The sequence below is a fragment of the Mustela putorius genome, unplaced genomic scaffold, assembly GCF_011764305.1.
Source record: "Mustela putorius furo isolate JIRA1106 unplaced genomic scaffold, ASM1176430v1.1 tig00003964_pilon_pilon_pilon, whole genome shotgun sequence".
Lineage (NCBI taxonomy): Eukaryota > Metazoa > Chordata > Mammalia > Carnivora > Mustelidae > Mustela > Mustela putorius.
Window position 1 is genome coordinate 589,654 of NW_025422108.1, and position 27,318 is coordinate 616,971.

General features: G+C 40.3%; 1 protein-coding gene and 2 long non-coding RNA genes across 6 annotated transcripts in view; 1 reads left to right on the forward strand and 2 right to left on the reverse strand.

Moving 5' to 3' along the window:
• Positions 1 to 1,437, reverse strand: part of LOC123389263 (ras and EF-hand domain-containing protein-like) — a 61,571-nt gene extending 60,134 nt beyond the window's left edge. The window contains 1 exon segment of the mRNA XM_045070397.1: positions 770 to 1,437. Within this exon segment, the coding sequence (XP_044926332.1) occupies positions 770 to 1,191 (422 nt within the window). The 5' untranslated portion in view covers positions 1,192 to 1,437.
• Positions 1,382 to 18,058, forward strand: LOC123389266. 3 transcript variants are annotated; one of them, XR_006603844.1, is made up of 4 exons: positions 1,397 to 1,497; positions 7,999 to 8,011; positions 9,412 to 9,522; positions 17,202 to 18,058. It is a non-coding gene; the product is annotated as an uncharacterized LOC123389266 (long non-coding RNA). The 3 variants fall into 3 exon arrangements; XR_006603843.1 differs by lacking the exon at positions 7,999 to 8,011 and having other exon boundaries at positions 1,382 to 1,497; XR_006603845.1 differs by lacking the exon at positions 7,999 to 8,011 and having other exon boundaries at positions 9,388 to 9,522.
• LOC123389267 lies at positions 8,135 to 27,318 on the reverse strand. Of its 2 annotated transcripts, XR_006603847.1 has the most exons (5): positions 25,920 to 27,318; positions 22,103 to 22,218; positions 14,264 to 14,409; positions 12,565 to 12,675; positions 8,135 to 9,449 (listed from the first exon to the last, which is right to left on the reverse strand). It is a non-coding gene; the product is annotated as an uncharacterized LOC123389267 (long non-coding RNA). The 2 variants fall into 2 exon arrangements; XR_006603846.1 differs by lacking the exon at positions 25,920 to 27,318 and having other exon boundaries at positions 22,103 to 23,695.

Here is a 27,318-nt window from a genome sequence, read left to right on the forward strand (position 1 = left end):
TCCTGAGAATTAAGTTAGTAACTTGATATCATTTCTGTCGGGGTCATAGAGAATTTATTATATAATTTATCATTTTATTCCATTGTATAAAAGAGTTTCAGTTCAACAACATATGGGATCAAATCCCTGCTCTTTCATTAATCAGTCAAGTTCCTTAACGTCTTCCGGGTCTATATTTCTGGGTCTAAGTTTCTCCAATTAGAAATGAGAAAATCCACATCCCGGGGTTGTTGCAAAAATTAAATGAACGATTTCTGTAAAATGCCTAATACATGGTAGGTATCAATGAGTATGTAAGTTCAGCAATGCAAATGACCAACATGTTTCGTCTTCTATGTTGTAGGAAAACAACAAATACAAGAACTACTACATATCAGGGGCACCAATTTGACAATCCGCAGCTCACAGCTCTTGGGTCCTTACTAGAAGGTGCGATGAGATCTGGAGAGCGCTGCTAAACTCTGTCTGGGAACAAACTCTTGATGCTGCGTATTTCACTGCGGGCCCGGTAATTAATAAAGTGACTTTTGCAAGGCTCAAAAGTGAGCAAGCAAAACCTTCTTCCCAAACCCTGACTCTGAACGCACTCCCTTTCTTCAACTCTAGGGGATCTCCCCCTCGGAATAGTTGGATGGAGAAAAGCAACTCAGAAAGAAGAGCTGGGTCCAGTAGGTCTGCTCAATCTTAAGGGTTAAGAGGGAGACGCCAGCGCACCGGTGAGTGCAGGTAACACCGTCCTCACCTCCCGCCCGCCAACCCACACACGCACCTGGGGATGAATTTGGCCTCGTCTCCAAGTCGCGCCTGGAAGTCCTGCCAAGCCTGGCCGGCGCTCGCCCGACCCCAGGGGGCTGCCAGCGTGTCCCCGTCGCCCTCATCCTCTTGGCTGTCCTCGGGGTCGGGTCCCACCTGGGCTGAGGCGGACGCGGGCTCCCAGGGAGCCCAGCCTCGGTGCCGCCCCCCGCGGCAGGACCCACGGAAGCCGCGCGCGAACTCCTGGAAGGTGATGGCGCCGTCGCGGTCAGCGTCTAGCCGCTGGAACACGGCCTCGGCGTCGGCCGGCCGCACACGCAGCTCCGCGCACAGCGCGCCGAACTCCTCGCGCTCCAGGCGCCCCGAGCGGTTCGCGTCGCAGGCAGCGAAGAGCGAGCGCAGGTGGGCCAGCTCCTCCCGGTCCCCGTCCGCCTCCATCCCGCCCTGTGAGGGTAGCGCAGAGGGCTCCGGGGCGCAAAGGGGCGCGCGGACCGCGGTGACAGCGGAAAGTCCGGGGCCACCTGCTGCCGCCGGGAGCCGCGGGGAGTGGACCTCGTCCAGCTGGTTGGGCCGCTTGCAGGAATGTCCGGGCGGGGCGGGGCGCTCCAACGCTGGTCCCGCGCGGCCCTTTACGGCCCGGGAGCTGGACTCCGCGTACAGCGCTGCAGCGGCCGCCTGAGATTGAGATTGAGCGCCCCGCGGAGCGGCCCTCACTTTCCGCTCGGGCTGGCTCCGCCCAGCCAGGTAGGAGGGGCGCGTGGCTCGGGATCCCACACCTCCGGAGTCTGATTTCTCTTCTGTGCCAGGCTCCAGCCGGCCCAGCCCGGGTTGGGGCCTCTTGGACTTGGGACACCCGGCCAGAACCGGGGCTTCAGCGGTAGCGTTTGCCAGGCTCTTTGGAGTAAAACACTGGTTGCTCAGGTAAAGCAAAGGGCTAGCAGGAGTGTGCAAAGCTACCTGGACAAAAAGAGCAAAGGAGGATAGGGGTAGGCCTCCCAAATTGGTTAACGTTATGCGTTATTTCAGTCTCTTGTAATTGCAGAACTTTGGTAAACGTCTGCATATACAAGTTTTCTTGCGAACTAATCTACGAGATTTACCAGAACACCCCATTTTCCGATTTTACTGGCTTTCCTTAATCCATGCCCTCCCAACATTAAATTCCAACCGGTTAATACACATCAGAAATCACATAGATCTTCCAGATCCCTGCATCCGAATAATTTTTCTCGGTCCTTGTCTCCACAACCTGAGAAAGAATTAGTAATCAAAATTCTTTGGCAGGCAGCGATAGTTAAAAACTAGGGTGATTTTTAAATTTTTTTTTACATAAATCTTAGGGAAATCTTATGTCCACGTGCATGTTACCCTTTGTTTTTAAACACTTATTTCAGCAGTGCTATTGTTTCTTTAATACTGACTGCTTAATGAGTACTAGATCTTAAAAATTCGATCATTTTGATCTTTCTTTTTTTCAATCTTACCCTGTTTCCAAGAGACCCTCCTTACTCTGTCTTGTGACTTATGCGGATGTTCCCTCCAGTGATTCTAATAGCCTGTGAAAATGCATTTGGGTTATTTTTACTTTATTTACTTATCCATTCCCTCCACGTTTTAGACTTTCTTTTATGTACAGCCATTTCTTTTAGTTATGACTCTGTATTTCCATTTTTTAAAAAAATTTATTTATTTGACAGAGATCACAAGTAGGCAGAGAGGCAGGCAGAGAGAGAGGAGGAAACAGGCTCCCTGGCGAGCAGAGAGCCCTATGCGGGGCTCGATCCCAGACCCTGGGATCATGACCGGAGCCGAAGGCAGAGGCTTTTACCCACTTAGCCACCCAGGCACCCCTGTATTTCCATTTTTATCTTATTCTGGATTTTCTTCATTGCTTATTATTTTGATTTTTTTTATTATGATTAAAATAAAGTAGGGGATTTGACAGACATCCCTCCAGGCTGGTGTTCTTTTTTTTTTTTTTTTTTTTTTTAAGATTTTTTATTTATTTGTCAGAGAGAGCGAGCGAGAGCGAGCACAGGCAGACAGAGTGGAAGGCAGAGTCAGACGGAGAAGCAGGCTCCCTGCGGAGCAAGGAGCCCGATATGGGACTCGATCCCAGGACGCTGGGATCATGACCTGAGCCGAAGGCAGCTGCTCAACCAACTGAGCCACCCAGGCGTCCCCAGGCTGGTGTTCTTAAACATAAGACTAAGTGCTAACCATCTGAGGAAATGTTAATTCTTGAATAGTACAATAAACAGAGTCAATGCTCATAAATATCACTGATAATTAAAATCTATAAATTTAACTGGTAAATTATGAGAGGCATTCCATTAGAGTCCCTGATCTTAGCAGTCTAATTGCTAAGTGAATATAGTTCCATGCAAGTGGACGCTAACACATCAAAATGAATTTTATCATTATTACAATATAAATTGTTATTGATTTTGAGTTCATGTGCCTTCCTGTTTATTCTAAAGATTGATTTTTCCATATAAGGGAAGAAGTGGCTAGCTAGATAATGCCCTTAAAGCTTTAGAAATAGACTGGTTCAACTCAACCTTTGAAGTATTATTATCATTATGCTGTTAGTAATTACTAAATATCTGTAGTTTTCAAAATAGATGAGTTAATATTTTTAACTGTTTAGACAGAAGTGCTTTCTTGAAGTTGGTGTTGGTTGTTAGGGGGACCATATGTCTTCAAGAGGCTAGCATGGGCTTTCTTTATGGGACAATGTTCCAAGAGGCTAAGTCCCAACACACAAATGCATTTCAAGCCTCAGCTTATGTCATGGTTGCTGATATTCCATTGATCAAGGCAAGCCAACATGGCCAGCAAAGCTAACATGGCCAACAAGGCAAGCCAACATACCCTCAGTGTGGGAGGGGACCATACAAGATCACAGAGAGAGGGACTTGTACTTTATTAGAGGCCCTTATTGTAACAATGTATCATGCTTAAAGTACTGGGATAGTCTCTAAGACATTCTCTTAGGTTCCTATCCTGCTGACCTTTTTCTGTTCATTCTACACAACCACAATTGGACAGTCCTTCTTAAAAACCAATTATTCTGTCACCTAGAGCTCAGTTATTCTCAATCTGTGATAATTTTGTTACCCAGGAGACATCTGGCAATGTTTGGAGACATTATTGGTTGTCACAATTTGTCAACGGAAAGATGCTACTAACATCTAGTAGGTTAACACTAGAGATGCTGCAAAGCATGCTGACATACACAGGGCTAGCTTCCCATGACAAAGAGTTATTTGGCCAAAAATGCAATAATGGTTAAGAAAACCTACATCTTAGCTCATAAATTCCCAGAGGTTCCCCAATAAAAAGAGAACCAAGGGTTAACTCTTCATCTGGACATTCAGAGTCCTCTGGTCCCACTTCATATACCCAATATCTCTCTCTTTAGATTACATCAGTGCTCCTACTATCCCCTTGATTATGTAATTAACATAATAGCTCCTTATTATTGTCACAAAATGTGAATATTAAACTTAATTTTCCCCTCTTCTGTCTAACCAAACCATTTCCCAGCTTTCGAGGAAGAGCTGGATCCTTCTGTTCCTACCAAAGTTTCCACAATTTCATTGTGACCTGTCACAAAGACGTTACTTAGTATGAATTATGTCAGCTTAAGTAAACAAGGCTCAGGAATGTCCTTTTTTTTTCATGGTTTTACTTTTCAAGTTAAAGTTCTATTCTGTCTGGAATTTGGTTTGGGTCAGATATGAGTTGTAGAATTAACTTTACAGTGATTTTTCTAGTTGTTCTAACACTGGTTATTCAACTGTCCCTTCCCCATGGATTTAAATGTCACTTTTGACATATACTCAATTCCTCCCTGTATTTGGGTTTATTTCTGGACTTTCTAGTCAGTTCTATTAAGGAATCACATTTTGAAGGAAATCTTGGGCTTATAAAAAGATTCCTGAAGTTCCTAGTGGGTTGCCTTTCATATTTTAAGTGTTTTTTATACAGCATTAAGCATATGGCAGAGGAGATCAGGAGAAACAGAAGAGGAGGTATGAAGCATAAGACTAATTCATTAGGCACAAGTACAAACTGACAACCATCTGAAATTGTCATGTAAATCAGTGAGAAAATAATTGATTTATAGAAAGAGTAAGGAACCTCCAGTTTATCTAAAACATGAGATGCTTCTGCAAAGCCATTCACAAGTTACTGAGGAATGCTTCTGAATATCTTCAGCAATATACTCAGGGGAAGGCCAGGGTTGTGTAATCTGTCTCTAATTTTTTTAAGAAAGAGGGAAAAGAAAGAAATAGGAAGCATTTCTTTTCTGTTCTAGCATCCAGAAACAGCTAGTGAGAAATTGGAGATAACAGAGCAACCTTTGAGAGCCAATGAATTGGTAGGTAAAGAGAGCTTGCCTGTATTTATTAGCATGACTTTGCGAAAGATCAGCTTGCTCTGTGGCTACCCAAGGATTTTAAAAATCAGAGATAATCTTGTTAGAGTGTGTTTCTCAAAACAGTGAAAAGATATTATGTGATCTAATACACTTCTAAAACACAAATAAATTTGGAAAAGAATCCTATTCTGCCCCTTCTTGGATGAGATAAAGAAAGCAGTTTATACTTGCTTAAGCTAAAATTTCCTAAATGTATTTGACTATGAAAGTAGGGTTTGGGGTTTGGTTTGGTTTTTGTTTCAATTTCTGAGGGCTTTCCACCAAGTTAGTGATCTTGAGAACATTCTTCAGGAAACCAGTGACCAGGGTAATGAGTCATGAGAAATTATTCCTTTGCCCCAATATCATAAATTGACCCAATTTCTTATAACAGGGAATTAGCAGGATCCCCTAACTTCCTCTTTACTCAGTAAAATGGGAGAGGCTTTTAGTGGAAGCCTGTTGTAATCTACCCTATAGGATTTCTTTCAGGTACAAGAGCCTTCCTCAAAGTCACTTAACATTCCAGTTACTCTGCCCCAGAGAGATCCAATGAGCCTGTTAAGATGGGACAAGATAACCAAGTAATGGCATATCACTGAGGGACCAATGAGGAGGTTCAGAAATTTCTCAAACATAGGCACCTCTGCAAGACCTTGAGTCTTAGTTCTCTCATGGATATCTGCCATGGCTTGCTGTTTCTAAGGAAGTTACAAGAAAATTTTGAAGATTTTATAAAAAAAGAATGTGTCCACAAATTTATATCATAGTGATTTACTTGATCGTTAAGTAAATCTGGAAAAAAGAGAAAAGAATAATGTAACACTGATTTACAAAATTGCAAATATGAACATTTTGTCAGATTTTTTTTTTTTTTTTTTTAGAAAATACAGCATTATGGATCCATCTAGATGAACTTCCTCTTTGATTGCCTATTGTTTCTGTAATCAATATACAGCCTTGTTGTGTGTGTGTACGTGTTGGCAGTTATCAGACTTTGGGAAATCATGAATTATAGACAATTAGTATGGAATGTCAACTCTGCTCTGGTTTGTGAAATGGTGTTTATACTGTTTAGAACACAATAGAGTTGGTTCGATTGAAATTGAAAAAAGGATCCTCTCTCTCTATTGAATTACCTTTGTCAGAAATCAAATGGCCATACATGTATGGCTCTATTTCTGGACTTTTTATTCTGTCTTCTTGACTTGTACATTTTTTTAAAAGATTTTAGTTATTTATTTGACAGAAATCACAAGTAGATAGAGAGGCAGGCAGAGAGAGAGAGGGAAGCAGGCTCCCTGCTGAGCAGAGAGCCCGATGCGGGACTTGATCCCAGGACCCTGAGATCACGACCTGAGCCGAAGGCAGCGGCTTAACCCACTGAGCCACCCAGGCGCCCTTGACTTGTACATTTATCCTTTCACCAAGACTATATGGTCTTGATCACATTGCTTGATAGTAAGTCTCAAAATCAAGTAGGATAAGTTCTACAGCTTTGTTTTTCTTTTTTCCAATAGTTTTGGATATTCCTTGGTCTTAGGTATTTCCATATAAATTTTAAGATCAGTTTTTCAATTTATACTTATATGTCTGGCATTGTGATCATGTTGAATCTTGTAGATCAATTTTAGGAGAATTGATATCTTAATATTAAGTCTGCCTATCAATAAACATGTTGTATCCCTCATTTATTTGTTTCCAGCACATAAAATTCAATTGATTTTGGAATTTTGACAAACTTATATTCTGAGACTTTGATCAACTCACTTATTAGTGATCTGGTAGAATTCTTAGAATATTCTTCTTACACAGTCATGTCGTCTGTGGGAAGAAAAGGGTAGTTTTACTTCTTCATTTCCCATCTGTATGTGTTTTCTTTTTCTTGCTTTATTGCACTGGTTTGGACTTCTACTACAATGTAGAATTACAGTGGTAAGAACAGATCTCCTTGCTTTGTTTCTAATCACGGGGGAATCATTCACTCTTCCACTGTTGATTGTAAAGTTAACAATAGAGTTTTTGTAAATGCTTTTTATAGGGTTTAGAAATTTCTCCTCTGTTCCTTCATTGCTGAGAATATTTATCATGGATGGATTTTGGATTTTGTTAGATGCTTTCAGCATCTATTTAGAGGATAGTGGTTTTTTCCCTCCATCATCCTGTTAATATGATGAATTCTATTGATGAATTTTCAAATTTTAGTCCAGCTTTTACTTTCATGGGGTCTCACAGGGGTCTCACATGACCCCTCCCTCAGGACAGTTAGACTTCCTACATGGTGCCTCAGGGCTCCTACCATGAGTTTTCAGAGAGTCTTGGGCCAAGGCTGCAAGGCTTCTTACAACCTAGCCTCAGAAGTCTCCAGTGTTAGTTCAGCCACCTTCTATTGGTCAAGCTAATCACTAAGGCCAATGCCAACTCAAAAGGATGGTAAATTGTCACCATCACTCAATGTGAGGAGTAGTAAAGAATTTTTGACCATCTTTAATCTACTACACCTTTTTTGTTTTGAGTTGGGCTTTATATTTCATCCTTTTTGTTTTCTATATCTCTGTCTGAAGTGGGATGGGCTATTTTTCACTTCAGCTCTGGCTGCCATATTTACCTGATATTCCCCTCACCTGTTTTAGACCTCAACTTAGGTATCATTTCCCTGACTTTCCAAAAAGAGATTATGCTTTCCTCCTAAGTGTCCCCATAGGACCCCATTTGCACCCCCATACCTACTGCACATGCGGATCTGTCCTCCAGCCATATTTTTTCCCAAACATTAAGCATTCTTTTTTTTTTTTTTTTTTTTTTTTTTTTTTTTTCAGACAGAGATCACAAGTAAGCAGAGAAGCAGGCAGAGAGAGAGGGGGAAGCAGGCTCCCTGTTGAGCAGAGAGCCTGATGCGGGGCTTGATCCCAAGACCCCAGGACCATGACCTGAACTGAAGACAGAGGCTTAACCCACTGAGCCAGCCAGGTGCCCCTAAGTGTTCTTTTTAAGACGCTGTACTTCATCTACAATATTCCCTCTGCCCAGGATCCTTTCCCTATTTTGCCACCATGCAATCATATTTCATCCTTTAAATATCCTTTCACAAAGTTAGGCTTCCCAATTTGGGAGATAAGAAAACTAAATCTGAGATTGAGTGTTATGACTAAAATCACACAGCTACTCAAACTAGGATTCAAACCAGATTGCCCGATTCAAGTGCTCCATGGCACTTGTACATGGCACAAGTACCAAAGGCTCTCTTGCTTGGCCCCATCCCCTATGCATTCTGCCCAACAGTCAGCCTTGAGGCTGTTCGAGTTTACTTTGCCTGCACGTCTAGTTAGCTGTAGATACCAAGCAATTTGTATCTCCTCTGAAAGTAGTGGTGGTCAAGCCCCCTTGCGCTCACTGTAGAGCAACTCTGAGTTGACCCGTAAAATCTTCATCATTGGGACAGAGACAAAGTTACCCATTGGGTGATGTTATTTGATGTCAGTGGTGCACTGTTGCTTATCCTCCTTCCCTTGACTGTTCTACCTGCCCCACTTCCCTTACCTTCCATGTCCATGTGAATCCTCATCCCAGTGTCTGGGTAACCTGCCATACAGTGTACACCTACGTCCTCGGCATGAAATAGTCACTACAGAGACTCAAGTCAAAGGGCATGACCCTGTGGGATATATGGGCTTCCCAGAAGTCACTACAATGCCCTGATACAAGTTCTAAAGAAATAAAATATTGGGCATTGCTGTATTACATATAAACCATGGTGCATACAATTAAATATATATAGCATATAAAAGGAAAATATTCCTTCCAGAGTTAACTGACATATGATTCTCTCTTAACACACTGAGTGACTCAAAAGTAGATTGCAATTTACCAATTAGGAATCTCAGGTAAAAGTTTAAATTCATTATAAACAAATAGTAAAAACTGGCAAGAAAATACCAATATTTAAAATTTTATCATTTTTATTTTATTATGGGGGGGTAGAGATGTTTGACATACAAAAATGGATTATTTTTTATAAGATCTCAACATAGTACCATGCAATTATTCCTTGATTGTCTACCTCTTAAGTCAAAAATAATATATATCTTGCTTTAATTGGGAATATTTCTGGGCATATTTAACTTAGTATATTGTTAATGTCTTTATTACTAGAAATTCTATTTTCCTGAAAACATTAGCATCATATAATACTTGGTCTCTTTTGAAAGTCTCTTTTATTTTGCACATGTCAGAAGTTACAATGCAGCCATATAGATGAAGAATCTTCAACCTAAAAAAAAAGTGAAGAGACAAGACCCCCAATTATGTAGAGTGGAGACAGTAGAGCCTAGATTCTAAGCATGGTAAGTGTATGAAAATTATTTATGTTAAGTACTTTATGTTTCTCAAGGAGAAAGATAGCATCAAACTTGAGAACATCAAGTACATTTTAAAATTCTGTCGCCTAGGGGCGCCTGGGTGGCTCAGTGGGTTAAGCCGCTTGCCTTTGGCTCAGGTCATGATCTCAGGGTCCTGGGATCGAGCCCCACATCAGGCTCTCTGCTCAGCAAGGACCCTGCTTCCTCCTCACTCTCTGCCTGCCTCTCTGCCTACTTGTCATCTCTCTCTGTCAAATAAATAAATAAAATTTTTTAAAAAATTAAAAAAAAAATAAAATTCTGTTGCCTTAGTGAGGAATGGTGAGAATATCTGAAGTTGAAGACCAGCTATATTCTGAAGGAAAGGGTATGTTCTGTGCTACTGTAACACTCACTCTCCATAAAAAAAGTTTTAGTGGAACACAGTCCTGTGCATTCACTTTCACGCTAGATGGGCACAGCTGAGTAGTTGCAATAAGCACATCTGACCTGTCAAACCTAAAGTATTCATTCTCTGGCCATTTACAAAAGGATTTTTCCAACCCTACTTTATGTGAAGTAGTGAGGGAAGGACATGTCTCACATGTTCTCATAGCACAAGTTGACAAAATGCTCTAGCAAAGGATCTCCTTGTTTTCAAACTAATCCTCTACCTCGTGCTTCTGAAAATTCCTCAAATCCAATAAAAAAATAATATTTCAACTTACAGGGAAAGAAGTGCATTCATCTCACAGCAATAGTGGTAGTATGAAGGAAGAATGCGGAAACTCCATCAATGGTGACTCGTTTAGCATTTTTTTAAAATAAGGAAATACTGACCAGGCAGAATCTTATGCAATCAGCTGATATGTGTGACTGTTAAGGTTTTTCGTTTCTCAGTATTGTAGAAAAACCCAGTAATAAATTCTTCTCAGGATGTATTAATTTTGCCTTTGATAAAGAATTGCCAGGCCTAGTTTCAGAAGGCGAAAAGGGCCATGATTTTTATGGTGCTTCCCATTTTGCCTTCCCTGCCAGTAGTTCCAACTTCAGTCTTCACTCACCTTGACCCCAGTTCCATTTCTCCTGTTTCTCTACCTGGTTTCTGAGCAAACTTTTTTTTTTTTTTTTTTTTTTTTTTTTTTTTTTACCATAATTTCAAACTGCTCAGCTGTGTGTTTGTGTATGTGTCTGTGTGTTTACCTATTAAAAAAAAAAAAGTCCTAAAGCCTTTGGAAAGGAGGCAGGATTTAAATTTAGGAATAATTATAAACAACTATTAGGCAGTTGTGTGCATTTTAATGTTGATGGTACTGGAACAATAATCATGCCAGTATTCCCTTATTAGTTTACTACTTTTTTTTTTTTTTTTTAAGTTTTTTTATTTATTTGACACAGAGAAGGAGAGGGAGAGCAAACACAAGTGTGGGAGCAGCAGGCAGAGGGAGAGGGAGAGGGAGAAGTAGACTCCCTGCTGAGCAAGGAACTGGACATGGGACTCGATCCCAGTTCCCTAGGATCATGACCTGAGCTAAAGGCAGACACTTAACAGACTGAGCCATACAGGTGCCTCAGTCTACTACTTGTTTTAGAACTGTCTAGGACACACTCAACTTTTTCCCAAACTTACATTCTAACAAAAGACAAATCATGTTCTATGATCACAATGGATTTCTTCTTAGGAAATCCTATGAATTTGATCTCAAATGCTCAAAAATTACTTTTAGCCTCAGGGAATGCAATGTGTGCATTGTTAGATCAGAGACACATTTATATTCATTGAAAATAATGGAGAATTGTACATTTCTATGTGGCATGGAAGTTCCCAATTCTATAATAGGAGATGGTAAAATATTTATCTTTTTTTTTAGACTAAGAAAGATTAAAGCTCCTGTTACCAGAAGTACAAAATGGGAAAAACTAGATCAGTCAGATAGATATCTATAAAATTCAAAAACCCTTCCTTTTCCTCTAGAAAGTATTCTATAATTCAGTATTCAAAGGATGAGATATTCAAATAAGTCTCTTCCACCAATACCCTGGAGTCTCAGCTTAGCAATGAACGAGGACACTAATTTTTTACTGATGTAGTAATTGGAAATACAGAATCAGGATTTCTAACCCTCTTACATGTATTCTTTAATGTTAAAGAAGATGGGTGAAAAAAGTGAAATCTAGCTTAAAAAGAAAAAAAAAAGTAAGAGGTCGCATTTGCACCATGCAATGAGATATTGGAAGAAGACAGAATTCTTTGCCCACCAACACATTTGTGGAGGAATGCCTTACCTTTAGGATTTTGGAAAATAATGTAAATTCCATTATGTCTTCTGAGTTCTCAATTCATATTTTTAGTAATAAACAAATTATTAGTTAATTTTCATAAGACATAGATGATCAGCAAACTGAATTTCCTCAAACGGTTCCATTATTTTGTTTGTTTTGAAACCTAAAAAGTTCTGGGGTTCTATGCAGAAGTATTTGTTCTATGGATTCCTCTATTTTCTGAAAGATTAACTCATTATAGAAATCTCAGATTTCTTCCAAAAAGTTCAGATTTCACAGAGGAGACTAGGATTAATCAAATAATTCTTGAAATATGGGACATCTGAAATGGTAGTTTCAACTCCAAAAACTCCTCAAATGTTTTTTTTTTCTCCCCCCTGGCTTGTATATCGTTCTGGTAAATGGTATCTCAAGGACAGAGGCCAACATAACTGGAAAATATCTAATGTCCCTCAAGTATTTTTTCCTCAACTTTTCAATGAACTTCAAAGTACCAACGAACTAATATATTTCTTGTGCTATATGAGAAGTCATGAAAACTTGGTTTGGTCTTAAATAAAGTTCCAGAAGCTACTTTCTGGGAAATATTTAATGATAGCTAGAATTCTGTGTTGATAAAATGGAAGCAACACTGAGGATTTATAAGTAATAATACAAATATTCAATACTAAACAAACCAATGCACAGCTGATATCAAGTTTTCATTTTGTGATGACATTTAAGACTGAAAGAGAAACAAGTGGACAAAAATAAACATTCTCTTACCAACTACAGTTTTCGCAAAGTTTTTGAACCACGTCCAGGGTGACATTCTTGCAGAAACTGAGTTTCACATGTTCCAAACTAATGTGACAATAATTAGCCAATGAATAAACTCTGGGAAGGAGAAAGAGAACAAAAAGTTATGAGAATAGATAGTGAAGTGTACTTTTTTATGAAGTTTTCAAAAACTCAGCCCCCAAATTTACCTTGGCTTTGCATGTTCACTAACCCCACACTATCCCTCCTCCCCTACCAGTCCTGCCCTCCCATCCAGACAGAGACTGCAAATATAGTTCCCTAACAGCAGCACATGCAATGAACACACCGAATAAAATTTCCAGACCAAAAAACAAAACAAAAAAAAGTAAAGAAGACAGGGGCAAAGATCTAAAGATGTCAGATTCTACTTGGAGATACTTAGAGAAAGGGTAATAGTAGATAGATCCAGAGGGTTATTACAGTGTTGTCATTTTGATGGGTATTTAGTTATAATGAAGTAAAAGTGATCATTATCTTAACATCTGGCACCAGACTTACTCCCAGAAGGGACCTGTCTTTGTTTGGGCTAATACTGTGCTAGACGTTTGTAGGAGGAAAGGGCCTGCAGAACAACATGTCATAGTTCTGCCACTCTTCATGGACAGGGATGGGTTTTTCTTCCTCCTGACAGCTGGGTAAATAAAGACCGTGGAGTGGGGAGAGACAGAAGGCAGAAAATGGGGCGAGGCCAGAGCTGGCAAGGTAAAGGTTGACGGGACACTTGAGGCTGTGAGAAGGTATTCTCTTTGTTGTGATATAGGCCTTTCTTCGGGTTCCCTGAAACATTTCTACTGAGGTTTATTTCACTCACTATTGAGATAGAAGAGGCTGAGTTACCATTGTGCATGTGAGAGGGAGCAGGACCCCAAGAAGCACAAGACAGGAGGGGACCTGAGAGTCTAAGTCCCACCACCCCAGGATTTGTCAGAATCATGAGGATGGAATTTTGGAAATGTTGAAGAGTCTACCTAGATCTTGGGAGTAAAATGTCCACTCCCAGGACAAGGGATCCATGTATAACCTAAATTGTTAGTCCTCACGGGATGACTCCTGGACCAGCAGCATCAGCATCACCTAAGAAATTGTTAGAAAATTTGGCTTCACTCCTGATCCACTAACTCAGAAACTATAGAGTTGGGGCTCACCAGTCTGTGTCTATAGGGGTGTGTGTGTGTGTGTGTGTCTGTGTGTGTGTATTTCTGTTTAAGATTTTGTATATTTATTTGAGAGAGAAAGGGAGAGAGAGAGAGCAGGAGCACATGGAAGGAGGGACAGAGGGAGAGGGAGAACATCTCCAGCAGACTCTGCTCTGAGCACAGAGCCAGAGGTGGGGCTCAATCTCATGACCCCAAGATCATGACCTGAGCTGAAATCAAGAGTTGGATGCTCACCTAAGGGTCCCACACAAGCCTGTGCTTTAACAAGTCTTCTGAGTGATCCTGATGTACATAAAAATTGAGAACTACTGATCTTATCGATGGTTCACAGCCTTGGCCACACAGCAGATCCACCTGGGATCCAATGATTAGCAAATATGGATGCTAGAGAATCATTGTCAGTGATTCTACCATCTAAACAAATTGTACTTCTGAGAAACAGATTACTGAAAATAAATCTATAGGTTAAAGTAAAAAACCTCTGGTAAGCAGGAGTTTTTACTGACCTTCTAGTTGGGCTTCCTAAAAATAGTAATTCTGCTTTAACAGAATCCATGTTCAGTATTTGTGCCCTCTGTAAGCATTAATTCTTCTGTCCATTTCAGACTCTTCTGTTAGGCTAGTTACCAGGTCTCCATCTAAAATTGGGGGACTATGGGAAGGCAGGTAAGAATGGGGAATAGCAAGAAGGGGAGAAAGTTAGGGCAAGTAGGTCTGTAGCAAACATATTTTTACTATCCCCAGAACTGTTGGGAAATGGGACAGTCATCAATGTCAGAAACATGAGATGGTCCCATGGAAATAAAGCCATGCCAACGTTAAAAGCAAAGGAACTTTCAAACTTAAATGCTAAGTATTATCATCTTTGCTATCCAGTTATAGACCCAGATAGTATGTGTGGCCTGTACTCACTATCAAAGATGATCTGTTTGGGGATTTTGAATATTTTACATAGCATACCATGGAGAGGTGTCCTAATGTTAACAAGGGCAAGGGGAAAAGCTTCCTTAGACAGTCTCTGATATAGTTCCCCATGTTTCATACTGGTGAAAGCACATTATCTATAATAAGAAATCTATGCTTTTCAATGTTAAAAGAACATTATACATACAAAAAATTCCACAATTTATGTCCTCATCTTTAAAATGGACATTTTCTTAGGGTACCTGGGTGGCTCAGTCAGTTAAGCCTCTTGCCTTCTGCTCAGGTCATGATCCCAGGGTCCTGGGATCAAGTCCTACATCGGGCTTCACTGCTCGGCTAGGAGTTTCCTTCTCCCTCTCCCTCTGCCCCTCCCCCCACAACTTATGCTCTCTCTCTTTCTCACTCTGTCTCTTTCTCAAATAAATAGGTAAAATCTTTAAAAAAAGAAAATGGACACTTTCTCTAGTTTTCAATTAATAACAGAAAAATCAGAGGACTTTAAATGTCATGATAATATCCATAAATATTGAAATTCTGATATCTCTTGGGGTTCCACTGAATGATTAGACCAGTGCTCTCAAGTCTTCCCTATAATAATTATGAAAATTCAAAGTTCTTTACAATGGATTTATTCAAAATGAGTAATGATAATTTTTACTTTCTAAGAAATAACCACCTTAAATAAGTAGCATGAGTGTATGCATAGTGAATAATACTTATGATTTGAACAAAAACAATTTTAATGGTATTTATAAACAAATAATAATGCCTAACACAGAGTGCTTTTCATATTTAAGGCCCTTAAATCTTTTCCTGAGTTAAGTCACTTAGTCCCCACGAAGACCCTGAGGCAGGACCTATCATTTTCATCTTCATGTTACTGATGAGGAAAGTGAGGCACAGAGAGGTTTAGTATCTCATCCAAGGTCACCCAGCTAATAAAAGAGCTGGGGTTTGGGTCAGGGAATTGGGCCCCAAAGTCCATGCTAAATCAATCTTGCCTCTCAAATGAAACAAATGATTTAGTCTACTTGCACAAGAATTATGTGAGTGTTTTCCTGAACATTTTAGTTAGAGATCTTATCGCCTCACAGGAAAAAAAAAGTAATCTGCTTCTCATTCCTGAGTGTCTATCAGTAAATGAGTCGGCAAGACTCTGTTTGATAATTGTTCCTGTTCATTTCTGGTCCAAACCTCAATGATAATATAAAAACCACAGGATGCAGACCCAGGTTTCTGTTGCATGTTTTCATGAACATGAGAACAGTGTTTCATGTTTTCCTCTAAGAAAACAAGTTCACTAACGTGAGGAAGGCAATGTAAGAACAGGTTTCACATTGCTGTAAATGTTTCTCTCAGGTTATTCAACTACTTCCGGAAGTCCCCATTGCTTTCAGAATAGAACATTCTTTTCTCTTACAATCGAATAAATCCTGCTCAGATAGGCTCTGCTGTAGAGGTACCCCTGCTCTGAGAGATGCAGTAAAACAATGAAACACCCACTCATGTCGTATATTTGCCTACTTGATCACCTCTCTCTAAATTAAGCTACTGAATGGCTGGCTTGGGGGCAGTAAACAAGGCAACATAACTGGTTTTGTATTCACATTTGAATTAACTGAATGTTTTATTGGAGACAAAGTAAAATAGAAAAGGAAGATCCTGAGGCAGCATGAAGCAGATAATCCAGCAAGAGTGCCAGGAGAGCCAACAAAAATGGGGGTGTTGCCATAGTTACCAAAAAAACACACACACACACACACACACACACACACACACACAGCCTACAACCTCCATGTCGGTAAGATAGTGAAAACCAGCAAAATAAGCTCTCAAGTCTGGGGTTGTTCTCTCCTCTGTACTTTAATTAGTATGATCCAGCCTTTGGAGACAAGCCAGAATGAAAAAAAAAAAAAAAAATGTCTTTAATTCTGCCTGTTAGTAGGTTCTAGCCTTATGAAACCCTCTCTGAAGTGAAGCCTCTGGTACATATCAGTGTAATTAGGGACACAGCAACCTTCTACCGTGAAGGTAGTCTCCTAATTAGGGACTGACCTGAGCTGTGTATCATTCATGCAGGCCCCCCGCCAACAGTAACACAGGAAAGACTTGGGTTCCAGTCAAGTCACACTTTTGTTAGTTCTGTATCACCCAGACGGGTGACTTTTGTCTCAGAGACAAAATCAGTAAAAGCTAACAGTGGCTTATCATTAGCCCAGCACACTGTATATTCACTTTATATTTTGTTATATTTCAGTCAGACATTTATAAGTGAAATCCAAACACGTATAGTAAGATGATCAGCGGGATCATAAGCGCAGTCTTTATCCAGATACTCACAGATAAAAGACAAAATGAAAGAAAGGTCAGCGGGCGGAGGGGGGGTGTAGTTTCCATCTGTAACGTGGCTTAAGCATAAATAAAAACTGGGCCTGAAGGAAAAGCAGGCCTCAAGGCTATAATGAAGTACATTTATGATGTCTTCCTTTCTATTCTATTCTACTGATTTTTCCCATGTAGAGATCTGTAGGATCTGACAAGCGTCCTCTGTCTACCAACTGCGGCATCCATTATGACGATCATAGACAGACGTGATGAGCAAGAGCGATGATATTGGTGAAGTTGCAAAGAGGAGAGGAAGCATGTCGGTTCTGTAAATCCAGCAGAAGTGTGTGTGGGCCCAGTGGTCTGCTAACCCAAGGGCATAGATCTGCGGTAAATACTGTCGTAAATGAATGGAAAACACCAGGGTAGTTTGAATTCATGTCTATTTTACATGCCCCTCTTATTTCCATTCAGACCCATTTCCAGACCCTGCATCTAGTATATAGATGCAATTCCACAGGAGGAAACCAAGTATAACCTTTATATTTTTTGTAGACCAACAGGGGGCCACACCCTAAAATACCATCATAGAACAAATGCATTTGATAAAAAGGGCTGTGTGACTCTTCCAAACTGATAAATGATTGTCTCATATATTATCTTTAATCAGAGATTTTAAGTTCAACAGATGTTAACTAGACTTATTGTGGTGATAATTTTGCAGTATACAAATACTGAATTTTTATGTTGTATGCCTGAAACTCATATAATGTTATTTATCAGTTAAACTCCAATAAAAAATAAGTAAATCAAGCAGCTTAGCTCTAGAAAAATAAGACAGTATGTATTTATCATTGTAACACATTGTAAAGTGTGTATATTTTATACATATTTGGGTATTCTACTTTAAGTTATATTCAGTGTATCAAGAAATCCTGAGAATCACCTGGAAAACTTTTCATGAAATGGTATACTGGAACAAATACTTAACAAAATTTTTAAAAAATTGATCATTAATACCATAATATCTATAAAGAATATTTATAAATCTATGAAGCTACACATATGTATGTTTTTTTTTTTTTAAGATTTATTTTTTTGAGAGAGAGAGACAGAGAGACAGAGCATGCATTGGGAGAGGGGCAGAGTAAAAAGTAGAAACAGGCTCCCTGGTGAGCAGGAAGCCTAAATCAGGTCTCAGTCCCAGGTCCCCAAGATCACAACCTGAGCAGAAAGCAACCACTTAACTGACTGAGCCACCCAGGCACCCCCCAAGATATATGTTTCAATAGTACAAGGGAAACCCCACAACACAGAAATAAATAAAAGCAAAATACCATTAAGGATATTAAAAAAAGGGGAACCTGCTTTTCCCTCTTCCTCTGATGCTCCCCCTGCTTGTGGTCTCCCTCTCTCTCAAATAAATAAATTAAAATCTTAAATAATATATATATATTAAAAGCATTGAATGTCAAGAAGCACCAGCAAGGGGCGCCTGGGTAGCTCAGTCAGTTAAGCCACTGCCTTCGGCTCGGGTCATGATCCCAGAGTCCTGGGATCGAGGCCTGTGTCCGGCTCTCAACTCAGCAGGGAGCCTGCTTCCTCCTCTCTCTCTGCCACCTGCTTCCCTTGCCTACTTGTGATCTCTGTCTGTCAAATAAATAAATAAATAATCTTAAAAAAAAAAAAAAAAAAAGAAGCACCAGCAAAATACGCTGTCCATAACATTGGCTCTGTATGTACCAGAGCACTGAGGTCTCCACTGGCAAGGCAGGCAGGTCCACACACCACTGTTGGAAGAATGCACTGTACAGCCTTTCCGAGAGCACTTCAGCAATATTAATTTCAAAGCCTTAGAAATGTTAATTTCCTAATTTTTTGAACTAGTAATTCTATTTTTTAGGGCTTTCCATGAATGAAATAATAAAAGATGCAAATATTTGCATATGAGGATATTTTTTAGTATGTTATTTTTTATAAAGAAAATCAAAAGCAATCTCTACACCCAACATTAAGATAATTTTTTTTAAGATTTTATTTATTTATTTGACAGACAGAGATCGCAAGCAGGTAGAGAGGCAGGCAGAGAGAGAGAGAGAGAGGAGGAAGCAGGCTCCCTGCTGAGCCGAGAGCCGGACGCGGGGCTCGATCCCAGGACCCTGAGATCCTGAGACCCTGAGCTGAAGGCAGAGGCTTAACCCTCTGAGCCACCCAGGTGCCCAAGATAATTTTTAAATCAAGTATAGCATATTTATGTAATGGGATATCAAGCAAACATCAGAATAATATTTTTGAAAATTAATGGTTTATTAGGAGAACATGGCACAAGTTTAGATGGAAAAGTGACAAACGATTATATTTATGGGATGATTCATATTTAAGTACATTAAGTGATTTGTAAGAAAGCTTTTGGAAAATATAAGCTCTTTTTTTTAAAAAAAAGAATTCACATTCACAATGTGAATGCCCACCTGAATCCTACCAATCCTTCAAGGATTATCTGAGGTTAAACCATTCTCCAGAAGTCACCCCCCCTCTTAAAAGATGTATATGCTATTTAGATTTTTACGTGTGTGTGTGTGTGTGTGTGAGAGAGAGATACTTTTCTTAAATTAGGTGGTAAGTACCTTGAAGGAAGTACTTGTCTGGATATTGTTTTCTATCCCTTACTGCAAACAGCTCACCTAATTATTTTGAATTTATGATCTTTTTAAAGTATGCCGATTAAACTCGATGGCAGGAGTTTGTTGCATCTACTCCCAGAATAGTCAGCTCTTGTGATTCTAAGGAGTTAAGGCTGAACCACAAAGCAATATTTTATCTGAAAATTTTTAAAGATATGTACCAGTAAGAGAAAATAAGTACAAGAACATTATTTGATGTTTCCAGGAAAATAAAATGCTTCCAGTAAACCATTCCCTTGTGGAGGCCAAGAAAAACAAGGCTGTACTCACCTCAAGTCTAGCACTGACATAAGTACAGCCATCTTGACAAAGCAAAAGCTGGCACCTTGCACCCCCTTCTCCACTCGCTCCCCTCCCCTCAGTAGTATGTATGAACCAATAGTTAACTTGCAGAAATCACAATCCTGCAAGACAGGAGTCTCCCTTGGTTTACAAATGTCCCAATGCAAAATCTCACTAACAAGGACGCTTGATAGGAGGAATGTGACATTCCACCAGGAAACTCCCAACTGTCTTCATATTAGAGGGAAAAACGGCCTTGGCTTGATAATAAGTAGGGCTCCAATATCCTGACAGTCTTCTTTATCCTGATAGCCCTTCTGAACACCCCCTTTGTCCTCACCCATTGCTGAGTCCACCCTTGCTCTGCCTTTAAAAACCCTGACTATAATCTGGTTCAGGGTACAGGTCCCTACTCTGCTGCATCAGGTACACTTGGGCCCAAGCTTAAGCTTGTCAAATATACCCTCATGTGATTACATTGCTATTGGCTCCTTGGTGGTCTCTCAGATGTGAAAACTTGGGCACAACAACCCTGTCCTCCGACTTCCCTGAAAACTAAAAATAGTAATAGTAATAATATCTAGAAGCTGGAGAATCTGTTGACTTCTTGTAATCATTAAAAAGTTGATTCTCTGTAAGTTTGATTATTCTAAATTATTTTATAGATATAAAATCTCAATTTTCATGAGACAAAATAATTTAAGCATCCTTTGCAATGTTGCAAAACTTCAGACAGTAATTATTAAAGTGTGTGTGACCCTTCACATTCCAAACCAATATCCCCTCTATGTTTATTTTATTGTTTTTATTTTTTAAATATTTTCAGGTATCTTTGGCAAAGAAGATTTTTTAAGTAATCAACCCTGATTTGGAGCTAACCCACTAATGACCCTGTGGTGTAGTAAATGTATTAGGTTTATGAGAGATGGAATGAAGTACAATTAATCCCTTAAAATCATTGTTGGATGAGATGGCCCATTCAGAGCTCAAGAATATTTTTGTTCAAATATACAGCTATAAAAGCAACCAGATGTGATATATGGGCTTAGGCAAGAACCGTCATCAGTGTGTTACTCAGAAAGTGGGAATAATGCCAGCTCTGAACACTTCTCCATGAGTGTTAATTACATGGTGTATACCAAGTTACTCCCAAACTTAGCTTAAAATAATATCACATAATATCTCTGTTTCTCTGCCTCAGGAATCCAAGTACAACTTAGTTGAGTGGTTCTGGCTCAAGGTGCCTCATGAGATTGTAGTCAGACTGTTGGGAGGGCTGAGTCTCATCCACAGGCTTGGCTGTGGGAAGATTTCCTTCCAAGCTCACTCACATGGTTATTGTTCCTTTCTGGCTGTTGCCCAGAGAATTTAGTTCCTCACAGTGTGGACTTCTTCCCAGATTGCCCGAGTGTCCTTATGATGTAACTGCTGGCTCTCCCACAAGAAATAATGAGTGAGAGAGAGAGAGAGAGAGAGAGAAGAAAGCTGCCCTAGATGGAAGGCTCAGTCTTTTATCACCTTGTCTCAGATGTGAGATGCTATCACTTCTGCTGTGTTCTGTTGGTCTCTGAGACCAATGCTAATACAGTGTTGGAAGGACCTACACATGGCATGAATTCTAGGAGCTGGGAATCTTCGGGGGCTAGTTTGGGAGCTCGCTACCACAATGATAGAATATCGTCTATTATTAACTGTGATCAAATATTAAGAGTCACTGAAATAGGCATTTTGTCACATCCCTTAACTTGCTTGGGGCCCAGGAATGCCATAAGCAAATTCAGATTCCTTTTGGCCTACCATCTCATGGTCTACATTATGGGCTGCATTTAAGGTGCCCTTAAAATGACGAACTGAAGGGCGCCTGGGTGGCTCAGTTGGTTGGACGACTGCCTTCGGCTCAGGTCATGATCCTGGAGTTCCAGGATCGAGTCCCACATCAGGCTCCCAGCTCCATGGGAAGTCTGCTTCTCCCTCTGACCTTCTCCTCACTCATGTTCTCTTTCACTGTCTCTCTTTCAAATAAATAAATAAAATCTTTAAAAAAAAAAATGACGAACTGAAGTGGATAATTAACTCATGATTCATTTTTGTAAAGCAACTGGATAAAAGAGGACAATTGCATTTCCCTACCCTCTTCTGCTTATTCCTGTAGAGCTGAGGTCTAGATATTTGAGCTGGCGGCAGCTTCTTGCCAACACGGGGATTCCTGCATTGTAATCTGTCAGTTTTCACTCACATCGGGATACCTGTAGAGTTTAAGTAAAAAGGATTTAGTAGGGGCTTTTCATAAATGGGCACACTTGAGGCACCTGGGTGGCTCAGTGGGTTAAAAGCCTCTGCCTTTGGCTGGGGTCATGATCCCAGGGTCCTGGGATCAAGCCCTGCAAAGGGCTCTCTGCTCAGCAGGGAGCCTGCTTCCCCTCCTTCTCTCTCTGCCTGCCTCTCTGCCTACTTGTGATCTCTGTCTGTCAAACAAATAAATAAAAATATATTTTTTTTTAAAAAAAATAAAATAAATGGGCACACTCAGTTTCCCCTTTTCTAGCTAGCAGATCAAGAGTTGTTGTTTCTAGGGGTGCCTGGGTGGCTCAGTGGGTTAAGCCTCTGCCTTCAGCTCGGGTCATGATCTTAGGGTCCTGGGATCGAGCCCCACATCAGGCTCTCTGCTCTGCGGGGAGCTTGCTCTCTCCTCTCTCTCCCCTTGCCTCTCTGCCTGCCTCTCTGCCTACTTGTGATCTGTCAAATAAATAAATAAAATCTTAAAAAAAAAAGAGTTGGTGTTTCTATATGGGGAAACATTAATGTCATATTTAACTGAGTCTCTGAGAGGAAAGGACACTTCACTGAAATTTGCTGTTACAAAGAAGGCACACACCGACGCAATTCAAATCACATTGTCCTTTGCCCAAGTCTTATATTCCTAGAGATAGAGATCTGTCTACACTGCCCCCTACATCTATTTAGTTAACCATCATGAGCTCTAAGTATTTAAACAAGTTTAGTCTTAACCTAGAATTTTATAGATTGATCTGATCTTGAGAGTTATTTTGAAAAGTATTAAAGATAATATAAGCAAGATTTCTATGACCAGAGTTCAAATAAAACTCAAATGTTTTTGCAGCTTTCTTTTAAGTATTTTTAAGTATCAAAATCAAGATATAGAATAAAGAGGTTTCTAATCAAAAGGTATTTGAAAAATCATTGTCAAATTTTTGCAAGAGCAAGAACAGCTTCAGCTTTCATAACAGGGAAGGGCTTGTAATATAAACATCTACTCAGATATGACGGTAACTATATTTTAACATTTTATTATCTGTATTATTTATATTCTTTGTTATTAATCTCTTTTTTTGTTGTTTAATGTCAAAGGTCACCTTGGAGAGTCAGTTTACAACCCTTCAAGCTCATGAGACAAAAATCACTTCCAGGGTCTTCTCTTCTAGAGTCTTATTTCCAGAAACCACCACAGGTTCCCTGCCTGGCTTCTCCAAGGGAGCAAACAAGCATTTCAGAATGCCTTTGCTTGATTTGCATGAAAGCCAGCAGTAGATGCTCATAAAAAGGGGTGCATCCCTAGCAGCAAGAATGGCATTGTTTGCCTTTTACTCCCTTTTCCCTCTTTTAAAGGAAATAGGACATTCTTAAGAAATGAAAGGCTTGGGGCACCTGGGTGGCTCAGTGGGTTAAAGCCTCTGCCTTCGGCTGGGGTCATGATCCCAGGGTCCTGGGATCCAGTCCTGCATCAGGCTCTCTGCTTAGCAGGGAGCCTGCTTCCCTTTCTCTCTTTCTGCCTGCCTCTCTGCCTGCTTGTCATTTCTGTCTGTCAAAGAAATAAATAAAAAAAAAAAAAAAAAAAAAAAAAAAAAGGAAATGAAAGGCTCACTAGACAGGTACAGGAGCTGGAGTCAAAAGTGCTGGTTTTGTGTCCTTGTTCTCTGATGCATCCCATGACACTCAAGCCTTCCCCTCGCACAAGGCAGACTTCCATAAAATTAGGGTATCCTTATCTACTTAGGTTGCAAATGAAAGATTAAAACCAGCTTTCTATTGGGGAAAATACGACATAGGATGTGCAGCCAGATGACTTGGTGTGGAGTCTCACAGTGCCATTCATTAATTATGCAAATCTGGACAAGTTACTTAATTCCTTTAAACCCCAGTTTCCCTTGAGGAAAAAATAATGGGAGTAGCTGTTTATCATTTAGTTATTACGGCGGTCAGTGTATGTGTCTGTGAAAGTGCTACTCTGATGGAAGGCAGTATTATTAAAGAGGTGGCATATTGCTGGATTTCCCAGCTCTTCCTCTGTCCCCCATGTTTTCAGTAGCAGTGGCAGTCCCTATTCAGTGCAACTGTTCCTGCTGGTGGTGTCATCACCCCTTCCAAAGCTCTCTTTCGTCAGAGAGAGCAGTTTGTAGTGAGCGATGCTCAGTTGCTAATACTCATTCGTTCTGATGGAGAGAGCACTTGTGGTCAGATGACCTGGGATCTGATCCCAGTCCTGCCGTTGCCCGGCCGTGGGAGCTTGGGCAAGTCACAGCACCCTCTCTGGGTCTTGATACTATCCTTGTTATTTAAAGAAGTGTTTGGATTAGGGAAATCTTTAAGGTTTTCTTTGGCACAAAAATTCAAAATCTATAATTATCATAGATGTTATATGATAAGTTATTAATATTTCCTTAAGTGCTTCAACTATAGAATGGCCATTTTATTTTAATGACCGTAAAACTTTTTGACAGTCCTCCAACTGCGAGGTGAGATCTATATGCCTTTCCCTATAAAAGTGGGCACACTCATTATCTATTTGTATCACTGGAGCACAGAGGAAATGATACTACATGAATTCCAAGGCTACGTCATACAGAGGGATGCAGCTGCCTCCTTGCTTCCTAGGTACTCCTGCTAGAGCCATGAGCTTCCATGTAGAAAGCTGCACTGTCCTGGGCAGCCATGCCATGAGGAAGGAAGGCCAAACCATAGGGAAAGGCCATATATAAGCTCTTTGGAGGACAGTATCCGTTCAGTCCAGAGTTCAAGTCATTCCTACCCAGAAGCCAAACATGTGAGTGAGAGATTATTCTAGACCCTTTCAGTCTTCCCAGTTTAGGGAAGAACAGACATCATATAGAACAGAGATAAGCAATCATTTCCATACACAAACCAAAGAATCTGGGAATCTAATAAAATGGTTATTTTGTACCGCTTGATTCCAGTGGCAGTTATTATACAGAAATGGTAACTGGAAGAAAGGCTAATAATACCATATAAAATAAAGATAGGAGGTTGTCCTCCATGTCCTTTGCAGCTGTGGAATTCTCAGTTAAAAGAAAGTGAAGAAACTGGTCGTGAGATGGGAATCAGTTAAGCACACAGTGCTGAGGCTCAGACCTTTCCAGCATCAGCTTTAACACCGTGCCTCTCCCTGGTGAGCACTCTTGGCTAAGTGGACTTCTGTTATAGGTGGTATTTTGCCTGACTGCTCTGCCTTCCCCTGACCTCTTGTCACCATCGCCATTCTTGCTTACATTTGAGGGTAGAAGGACGAAGAGGTTAGAACTATTTACTGCTGTTGTTAAGACAGGCCCGTTAAGGATATAGAATGGTCACTGTGCTGTTGTTGGAATCCTACCCTAAATTTGCCCTTCAAACAACCTTTGATTAGACCAAATCTCACACTTCCTCAAACTGTGCATCCAGTCCTTTCTGTTTTGTTCCATTCCAGTCAGTGTTGATGGGTCAGGTCTCTTCAGAGAATGATGCCGGCTTTTGCACTCTACACAAAAACATATCAGGCAGAACTCTGGCTCCTAATTCATCCATCCACAAGTGTGTATTGGTTTTTTCAGTGACTTAAATCAAGAAAAAACACAGACCAAAGCCACAGTCTTAAAGAACAACGTGACCACTGTGCTGAGGTCTGGGACAGTGCTCAGAGAGAAGAGATTACCTGAGGGTTCGCACATGGGCACTGATTTCCACCAAGCTCCTGTCTGTTACCGAGAGCAAGCACTGAGGACAGGACTGTCCACCTTAGGGCACCAAGTCACAATGAGATGGACAATCCAATCTTTTACCTACAGGACGAAATAAATAAGAATTTCTTTTCAAGCACCGGGCTCCCTGCCCAGCAAAGACAGGGCAGTGATTCAGGAATGTTTTGGTTAAAATGTGCCTTTTTTTCAGATGCATTGTCATTGTCATCAGCATACTAACAGCTCTGATTGAGGAGTGCCTGAGGTATGTCAGATTCTGAGCTAGTCACTTCGTATGCACTAACTCTACTCCTTGCAGTGGTCCTACAAAATAAACATTAGTGTCACTTTACAATAAGGAAAGTGTGCACCTGGAGTTAAATGTCTTGCTGAGGCTGTCCCTAAGGAAGGGGCAAAGCAAACAGTCAAGTTTAGAGCTGATGGTTCCAAAGCCCGTATTTTTCCCAAAGCACTTTCTGTTAAGAACTAACCTGGTAAGAGTCAGTCATCTGATGCGAGCAAGCACAAAGGTTTCCTGTTAATAAAATCAGGCACTAAGAGAGACTTTGATAAATTAATGATAGAAAGTGGACTTAGTTGTAAGATTATAAAATGAATGTCGGGTATAGGCCTAGTAGGTTCAGTTTTAGGTTCAGTTTTACTATTAGAATAAAATCAGTTATGGAACCTTAGGAAAATGAGGTGTTATGAAGGATGGAAATGCACCAAACTAGAAGCAGACAGGAAAATCAGATCTAACTTCTGATTAATGGCATGGATTCGCATGATTTCCTGCTTCTTTTAACCACCACCCATCATGGTTTTATCACCATCATAGTAATGACTGCTGAGTACTGACTTAATAAGAAGGTTGTATTCCTCTCCCCGACATTATCGTCATCAGGAAAAATCACTAATAATCACCTAATTGCAATGAGGGTGGTACTAGGCACTGAATGAACACAGACTTGGATTCTCCCTCTCATGATTTTTAATAGAGCAGGATCTTGGAAGTACCATCCCTTTATATACCCATGCAGAAGGGGAAATCAAGTCCTACAGTGCTCTCCAACCCTTATATCTATCCATCTCTGTGCCCTTACCTAGATCCGTATTTATCCACGTTGTGAATTTATTCATGATGTATCATGTTTGTGCTCTAATAGTTATTGCATTTACCTTATAGTCTGGTTTAAGTGCACATATACATCATACTCTTTATGTGAGTGAGTCCAAAGACCACTTTTCAAACCTTGGGCTCTGGACCACAAAGTCTACAGTTTCAAAAGCAAAAGAGCTGCCCTTCTTCCATGGCAGCTTTCTTTCTTTCTTTCTTTCTTTTTTATTTATTTTTTTAATTTTTATTTTTTATAA